Source organism: Neofelis nebulosa, chromosome 17 (genome assembly GCF_028018385.1).
Source record: "Neofelis nebulosa isolate mNeoNeb1 chromosome 17, mNeoNeb1.pri, whole genome shotgun sequence".
Classification (NCBI taxonomy): Eukaryota; Metazoa; Chordata; class Mammalia; order Carnivora; family Felidae; genus Neofelis; species Neofelis nebulosa.
The window spans coordinates 3,489,243-3,497,478 of record NC_080798.1 but is presented as its reverse complement, the minus strand read 5'-3'; the positions used below and the strand labels follow the sequence as shown (position 1 = coordinate 3,497,478).

Sequence of the window (8,236 nt, the reverse complement as noted above, 5' to 3'; positions counted from 1 at the left end):
TCACATCTTTTTAAAAACTATGTCCTATTTATTTTAATTGCATAACTGAAAAAGAGGAATTCATCAAAATCAGGTGGAAACCATAAATCCCCCCTCCAAATGCCCTCTACACCATTCCCCTCCCCAGGAGGAACCCACCCATCCTGTGGCCAAATTGGTTGCAACTTGGTTCCCTCACAAAGAAGCTTCCTTATTCAGTTTCAGTACTTTGAAGCTTCCTTATTCAGTTTCAGCGACACCTAGAACATTGTACCAAAATGCCATTAGGAATGTCCTCTGTGCCCAAACTGACGCTTATTTATTGACTTCTCCTTGTATTTTATACCAATGAGCGCTCTTTAAACATTCCTAGACACTGTGTCTGCTCAGTGACCCAAAGCATCCTTACACCTGTTCCAGTGGGTCACCCCCTTTGCTTTCCAAGGGTCAGATCATGGGCTTGCCTCACTCAGTAAATCATGAGTCCTTGAGACTAAAAACTATATCTTCATAATATGTATATCCCCATCACAGATCCAAGGAAAGAGTTGACTTTTGTAAACATATCTTGAATAGGCAACTGAATGGGTAAATATACAAGGGACCAGGAATCTGTTGAGAGATATTTGATGGGACCCAGAATTTCTTGACAGTTGACAAGTTGACTCCAGTCTTAAGTCCTTGGGGAGCTCCAAGGTGATGGCTGATGTTGAGGAACATGAGTAGGACACCCCATGGAGCTGACCTTCTTTAAGGAGCGCTTGAACACTGGAGTCTACACAGCCAGTCCTGGCTCTAAACTCAGGACAAGTTGAGGGTGGCATACACACAGGGCTGGCCAGAGGAATCCTCATGGGTGTGGGAGAGTAGCGTGTCCACGTTCCCCCTAAGGGTTTCCTGGTGTAGCTGAGCATAGGTCACCTCCTGAGAGTCTTCCACTATGGGGACCTGTCAGCATGGAGGTACAAAGTGAAAAGAGAGCACCTGTGGAAGGTTACTGGGGCCGGAGAGTAGGTAGGTAAGGAGAGACTCACCTGCATAGCCATCTGTCTGTCCTTCTCAGGCTGGATGTCGTCTAAGACATCATCTGCAAGGAAAGATGTGGGGGTAAGCCTCCAGAAAGAGCCTTAAAACTACCCAGTCCTATAATATGTATGTGTGTGTGTGTGTGTGTGTGTGTGTGTGTGTGTGTGTATTTATTTATTTCAGAGATGGTTGACTGAAATAGGGAAGGGCAGTGATGTCATGTCCAGTAAGGTGATGCCCCCACCTTGTCTGCTTCCTCCAAGTTGCCTTCTGTCTTCCCCAAACACATCCTTTCCCCACCCCAGCTGTTCCTCCTTCTCACTCCCCCTTACATTGATTTTCTTCCTGGAAATCCATGACTGGGAAGGAGCTGAGAAAGAAAAGATAGAAGTATTAAGACAAGTCTGAGAAATAAGGCGGAAGGTTTTCTACTGGGGGAGTCCAAATTTTCCTACCTCTTATACTTCACCTGGTTCTCGGTCTCACAATCAATGTTCCCTAAGGAGAGTCAGTAATCAGAGTCTTGGTAGGGGATCCACCAAGCCCTCTCAGGTTAACCCTCCCACCATCAGGACATACCGTGTTTGACCCGATGCCAACATTGGTAAAACAGAAAGAGGAAGAAGAGAAGAAGTAAGACAACGATGACCAAGATCCCAGTCACAATGGGAAGGTGTCCATTTCCAGGATCAGGTGGATCTAGGAATTAGGAAACAGTAAAGGTCTGTTTTTGAGCTCTTGCTGGATTAATTTATCCATTTAATAAACATTTAACGTGTGCCTTCCCTACATGAGGCAAGTTATTGGATGTTTGGGAAACCATAGTAAACACTCCCAACAATAGAATCTATGGTCTAGAAGTATTTTTACACATAGAGATAAATTATAGGGCAAAACCATTTATGCCGAATTATATTTTTAAATAAAAGGGTTTCTTTGGGGATAAGCCCTGAAAGATAAGAAACACCCAGATCTCTGAAGTGCAGGGAGAATTGCCTCTAGACAGAGGGAACAGTGTAACATAACCCAACTCAGAGGTGAGAAAGAGCCCACACACAGAAGGACGGGAAGAGTGGCTCAGAAGAGTCTGGGTTTAGGTCTAAATGTAATAGTGAACCACAAAGGGATTGACCAGCAAAGAGCTATGTATTTTTTAAATACTGCATTTTCTGTGTGACACATGGATTTAAGGAGCCAGGTGGAAAGATAAGGCATCAGGGAATGTGCTGCAGGTTGTGGCTGTGTTTTAACAATGGGGTGGTGGGAGTGGTGGGAGAAAGAAGGAAATGGACTTGAGGAGTTTTCGAGGATAGAAATGATGACAGTTGAGGTTTGGTGATGGAGTATGTGGGCACTGGGAGCAGAAGAGGAGCATCAAATATTATCGGTGACCTGATCATTGGAGAGCATGAATGGACCTTACTGTGATAGGAAGACGAGTATAAGGAGGAGATTTTGAGATTCACTGATTAAGAGCCTTCCTGAGATGCTTAATAGGTATCTGAGTAGATGTACAATAATCCATGGATATGAAACCCAGAGGAGCATTTTTGATGGGAGTGATAAGTTAGCAGCCATCAGCAGATACTGAACAACTAAAATGTATTATTTTTATTCTACACAGCACCCTGCCTGCAGGCTGGTCATGCACAAACTTCTCCAGTCACCACTACCCCCTTCTCTACTCTATCCCTGCCATTTGTTTCTCAGGTCCCTGCCTCCTTGTGTCCATCTGTCCATCCCTAATTCATGCACCCTCCCACAACTAACCTGTAGTTCCCAGAAGGCACCAGGCATGCTTGTCTCACACCTGTGTGTCTATCCCCTCTGCTCCCCATGCTCGGACGTGATCCCCTCCCTTGAAACCCTGAAAAGTGTCAGCCAGCCAGGAAAGTTATGGCTTACAGAACTCCACCCCCATCCACCAAGACAGCTGAGCTGCCCCTGTCTGCAGCGCCCACAGCCTTGTAGGATCTTGATCATAAGCCCATCTTGGACGTTCTTCTGTAAATTTTCTGCATTCTCCATTGTGTTGGTGGCTGATGAGAGACACTCCTATGGTCCCAGAATCTTTTTTTGGATGATGCAGGGCTTATGAAAATAGTCTTGGATGAAGAAACCAGTATGGCCCTTCCTTTCCCTTTTCTGTCACTATCGCCTAGTGATGGTCCTCAGTCACCCACTCACCTGCAGGTGGAACTGCCTGAGGAAATGATCAAGGAGGGTGTAAAGGATGACCACGTGCCCACACACCCACCACGCACTCTGCTTGTCAGGAACCACCACCCCAGATCACAGAGCACTTTCGTGTAAATGGTTAAAGACCTTTCTTCCCAAGGAAAATCTCCCTATATCTATGCCAAGTTGTCCTAATAGATACTAAGTTTCAGGGTCTCTACATTGAATGGAGTGATCTTAGCAGGGCTCCTTTTATACAGTGCACAGGAAACCCCTTTTCCTCATCCCCAGGAGGTGAGAGGCAACTTCTGCCAACTCCACTTTGACCTCAGTCTGTACTTTCCGATTGAATATGTTCTTCTTTCCAGCTTATCTTACAGGCAACGTGGGAGAGATTCCCCACCCCAGACATCACAAGGGACATCCTTGAGCAGAGCGCAGAGGGCTAACAGTCCAGCCTCTTTCCTCACCTGTAACCAAAAGCTTAACAGGGTTGCTAGGCAGTGACCAGCTGTGAGGGTAGATTTTAGAAGAACCATAGCATCTATAGATACCCCCATGGGCAAGGGTCACAGGAGAGATCAGGAAGGTGTTATGGTCCTGACGTAAAAAATCCTGAGGAGAGACATTCCTTCCATCTTTAGTCAAATTAAAGATTTCATAGTACTGAGATGTTTCACAAAGGAGTGTCACGTTCTCTCCTGAGGTCACATTGGGGTCTGGAAGAGCAGTCAGGGAGGGTGTGTCCTTGTATACGCCTGGAAGAGAAGAGAGCCTCTTAACATTATCAGGGACCCACACACAACACCACTATTCTCTTGTTGGAACCTAAAAGAAAGAAGGGAGAAGTAGGTTGAAATTCAACAATTGTTCCTCTACAGGGATTATGAGGACAAGACAAACACTTTTCCATTTTCCCACAACCAGAGACCGGGCAGTGGCCATATATATGGAGGGGGAGCTTAGTATCTGTCCCCATGACGACAGTCCCCTGGGGACTCCAGCCACCTTCCTGAAGAGATATGGGACCACATTCAGAACACAGAGATTTAGACCCAGATGGATAAGGTGGGAGGGCAGAGACAGAGGGCCGGGGTGCTATGATAGGGACACGTCGGGTCTAGGGTGGTGGGCAGCAGAGATAGGAGCTAAGGATGTGCCCTTGGGGGTGTCTCTTACCTGTCACCACCAGATCCAATGGGTCACTGCGTCCTGACCAGACTCCTTTCTTCCAGTATATACAGTAGTAAATTCCTGCATTGGTGTATGTCACAGACTGGATGGAAAACGTGGAAACTCCCTGGGATCCATCTGAGGTTCTGTCGTACCGTGAGATGAAAGTTCCTATTCTAAGTAGCTGCCATCTGACTACTCCTGGAGGTCCCCTGCAGTGGATGGTCACAGAACTGCCCTGGGGAATCACAGTCCCGGGCAGTGCCCAGATGGAGGGCTGGGGTAATAATCCTGGAAGACAAACGGGACACGAACCCCAAACATGCTGATGTCAGGAAACACCTTTTCTCCATCCCCAGGAGGCGAGAGACAAGTTCTGTCAACTCCAGTTTGACCTCAGTCTGTACTTTCTAATTGATTTAAGTTCTTCTTTCTGGCTTATCTCTTAACTCAGGCAAAAGGTCTGGTGGGCAAAGCATCCCATGAAGGAAACAAAAACTATCTCCTCAAGCAATAAAGACCCTGTATGACTGACCCCAAGGCAGTGATCAACCCGGCCTTTACTGCCCAGCTGCGTGGCCCCACCAACCTCTGCCCCCACTTTCCTTATATAAACCTGGAAGTTTCTCAGTGCCCTGCAGACAGTCTGTGACGTGTTAGTGTACTGTCTTCTCAGGGTTGGCCTCCCTGAGATAAATCCCTGTCCACCACTGCTTATGTCTCTGCCTTTGGAGTTTGTCAGTGGTGAGTGGCTGAACCTGGTCTTTTAGGGACCCCCGGAGCCAATATTTGAAATCCTTGCCTGATGAAGGTGATTTGTCTCCCAGGACCCCACACTCTTGATTTCTGTCCTGCACACACTTCTCATTCTGGTTCGCTGTTTCTCATCATCTCCAAGCCACTAAACTTTGGGATGCCTCTGGGCTTGGTCCTTCAATCTGTTTTTCCTTTCTGTATGTACTCACTCCTGGGTTGTCCCAACGTGGCTTTCCGTCATCGGTCTATACATAGACATCTATATACCCATAGATACTCGTGTACTATTCCTGTGTGTCTCACACACACAATATAACCACTCACCAGAACTCTAGACTGATTTATCCAACTGTGAACTTCTCATGTACACTGGGAATTTTCAACTAGTTGTATCCAAATTAGAGTTCCTGATATATCCCCCAAAGATCCAATCCAACTTAGTCTTCCCCATCGATTTAAGAATAACTGACATTCCTTGGCATCATTGCTGACTGGTTTCTTGCCACTGCTGTGTCCTATTTGGAAATGAACGCTGTGGGTCTATGTTCTTATCACCTGCTGTTAGCACCCCCGGGGTTGAGAAACCATTATCTCTCATCAGATCACTGCATTTACTTTGTCCCCTTCTTCTACAAAACTCCCCAACTGCTCCCCATGCCCTCGTGCAAACACCAAAGACTGTGATCCTGTTTAATAAGTCCCATTAACTCAGTTCTCCACTCACAGCCCCAATAGCCCCATCTCGTTCTGAGTAACCTCTTGCCCTGCTCTACCAAGCTCTCGGCTCCCCGATCTCACCCCCCGACACGCACACACACACACACACACACACACACAATATTCTCACTCGCTGCCCATCCTCCAGACCCACTGGCCTGCATCTAGATGACCAGCCTAGTTAGTTCCACGTCAGCACAACCACATCAGCATTTGTTTCCTGCATGTAAGGGTGTTCTCCCTGATAGCTTCTGCCTCCCTTCCCCGCTCCAGACTTTAGTGTCCACATGGGAATGCCTTCCTCCAATGCACCGCTCCCCAAACACACACTCTTTGGGCGCCCCTTCATTCTTCATGTTTCTCTTTAGCATTAAACACCTCACATGTTATAGATCTTGGTTATCTATTTTATTAGCATTATTTCCCTTCAGTTGGAGGGCAAAGACATTTTTGGGCATTCAAAGCCCTTTCCTCTGACACAAAGTACAATGTGGAGGTCACACCAAAGGCTCAGTATATCTGCAATATGAAGGAATTAACTTACCTCTTGGAGGAGTTCTAAGATTAAAATAAGATAATGTATGCAAAAGCTGAGAACAACACTCAGCAGGGGCAAAACCCCAATAAGTGTTATGTGGCTATTGTTAATTTTACACAATGGTACCTCATCTGAGGCTGTTTTCTGAACTTGGCATGCCTTGTATCTTAACTGGTGCCACACTCTGTCATTATTTCATGTTACAAAGGAGGAGGAACTCAGGGCTCAAGTACAGGAAATTACTTGCAAAAAGTCACAAGACTACCAAACGTTGCGGTCTTCGTTCTGCTTCAGGTCTGTCTTCTGAGCAAGGGTGCCATCCTTGTGAGCTGACCCCTCCTTAAAGAAGGGACCCGGAAGCAGCTGAGGGGTTGCCCAATGGAAAAGGACACCCAACACACCCAGTAGGCGACAGCCTCAGATCCACTGGGGACGTGAGGCAAACTCTCCAGCTCTCTGCGTCTGCCTTCTAAGTGCCAGCCTTGGCTGTGTTTCCTCTCAGCGTTATTAAAGGACCTGGAGGTCCCCTTCTTGACTCAGCCGTGCTGATAGGGAAGAGTCAGGCATCCGGAAGCTTTCTGGAGAAGGAAAAAGACTTTCCGCCAAAAATGGGTGTGATGATGCGAATTTAAAAATTAGAACTGGGGGCGCCTGGGTGGCGCAGTCGGTTAAGCGTCCGACTTCAGCCAGGTCACGATCTCGCGGTCCGTGAGTTCGAGCCCCGCGTCGGGCTCTGGGCTGATGGCTCGGAGCCTGGAGCCTGTTTCCGATTCTGTCTCCCTCTCTCTCTGCCCCTCCCCCATTCATGCTCGGTTTCTCTCTGTCCCAAAAATAAATAAAAAACGTTGAAAAAAATTTTTTAAAAAAAATTAGGACTGAAGAGGGTTAGTGAGGGGATGACACAGGTTGAAAGTTGGGACTCAACCAAAGCTGCCTAAGCTCAGCCCATGTCAGAACTGCTTAGGAGGAAACACTCACCATTTTTTGCCCAAATCCTTTGTTCCAGACAAAACACTGAAACAGAGAGAGACCTGGTGAGAGAGGTCTACCCTAGAAACCAGTGATCCCCAAACACCTGATACTGGACACCAGACCTGCGTTCAATAGGAGAATGGTGACCCTACAGGTGATCTCTCTATAACCAACTGGCCCAGGACCTCCCAGAGAAGAATCCCATGGAAGGGACCTCCGTGTCTGCATTCTCTTCCCCTGCCACCTCCCGCACAACCCCCTTTGCAACACTCACCAAGTCCCAGCAGAAAAGTGAACCCCAGGGACATAGCACTGGACCCACAGTGTTCTCAGCAGGACCCACCCACGGGTGGAGCAGCCTGGGGCTTTGAGCCTTCACACAGCATGATGTGCACCTGCTAAACACAAAGAACAACTGCTGCTTTTGCAAGACATGGCTCTGCCTTTTGACCCTCCACCGGAACACTGGACTCAGGCAGGAGCTGCTCTGTGGGTTTCCTGCTGTAATCTCAACAACCGCAAAGACGTTGGAGATGTGCGTAATGCTCCTAACAGTGACCCGTATTTCGGCTACCAGATGTTGAAGGAGGTTTAACAAAAACACAGAAGTGAGAATCTAATATGTGGAAGTCAGTGAAACTGTTATGGATGGAGCTACAGACCTAAATCAGTCTTGAAAATTTGGTGGATGGGGCGCCTGGGTGGCGCAGTCGGTTAAGCGTCCGACTTCAGCCAGGTCACGATCTCGCGGTCCGTGAGTTCGAGCCCCGCGTCGGGCTCTGGGCTGATGGCTCAGAGCTTGGAGCCTGTTTCCAATTCTGTGTCTCCCTCTCTCTCTGCCCCTCCCCCGTTCATGCTCTGTCTCTCTCTGTCCCAAAAATAAATAAAAAAACGTTG

General features: G+C 47.6%; 1 protein-coding gene across 2 annotated transcripts; it reads right to left on the bottom strand.

Moving 5' to 3' along the window:
• Window positions 1-527: 527 nt before the first annotated feature.
• LOC131498874 (leukocyte immunoglobulin-like receptor subfamily B member 2) lies at window positions 528-7,806 on the bottom strand. 2 transcript variants are annotated; one of them, XM_058706337.1, is made up of 9 exons: window positions 7,614-7,804; window positions 7,346-7,381; window positions 4,363-4,647; window positions 3,654-3,941; window positions 1,585-1,704; window positions 1,461-1,503; window positions 1,338-1,375; window positions 1,014-1,066; window positions 528-927 (listed from the first exon to the last, which is right to left on the bottom strand). In XM_058706337.1, exons 1-9 carry the CDS (start codon window positions 7,645-7,647, stop codon window positions 781-783), a joined length of 1,044 nt encoding a protein of 347 aa, XP_058562320.1. In that variant the 5' UTR covers window positions 7,648-7,804; the 3' UTR covers window positions 528-780. The 2 variants fall into 2 exon arrangements, with proteins under 2 accessions (XP_058562320.1, XP_058562321.1); XM_058706338.1 differs by lacking the exon at window positions 7,346-7,381 and having other exon boundaries at window positions 7,614-7,806.
• Window positions 7,807-8,236: the final 430 nt, after the last annotated feature.

What these genes read in the sequence shown, in the direction of transcription:
- LOC131498874 (XM_058706337.1), bottom strand. Translation starts at nt 7,647, where the DNA reads ATGTCCCTGGGGTTCACTTTTCTGCTGGGACTTG. An exon ending in TGTTAAGCTTTTGGTTACAG is followed by an intron (nt 1,705 to 3,653) that starts GTGAGGAAAGAG and finishes CCTAATTCCTAG; the next exon opens with ATCCACCTGATCCTGGAAAT. An exon ending in ACAGACAGATGGCTATGCAG is followed by an intron (nt 928 to 1,013) that starts GTGAGTCTCTCC and finishes CCATGCTGACAG; the next exon opens with GTCCCCATAGTGGAAGACTC.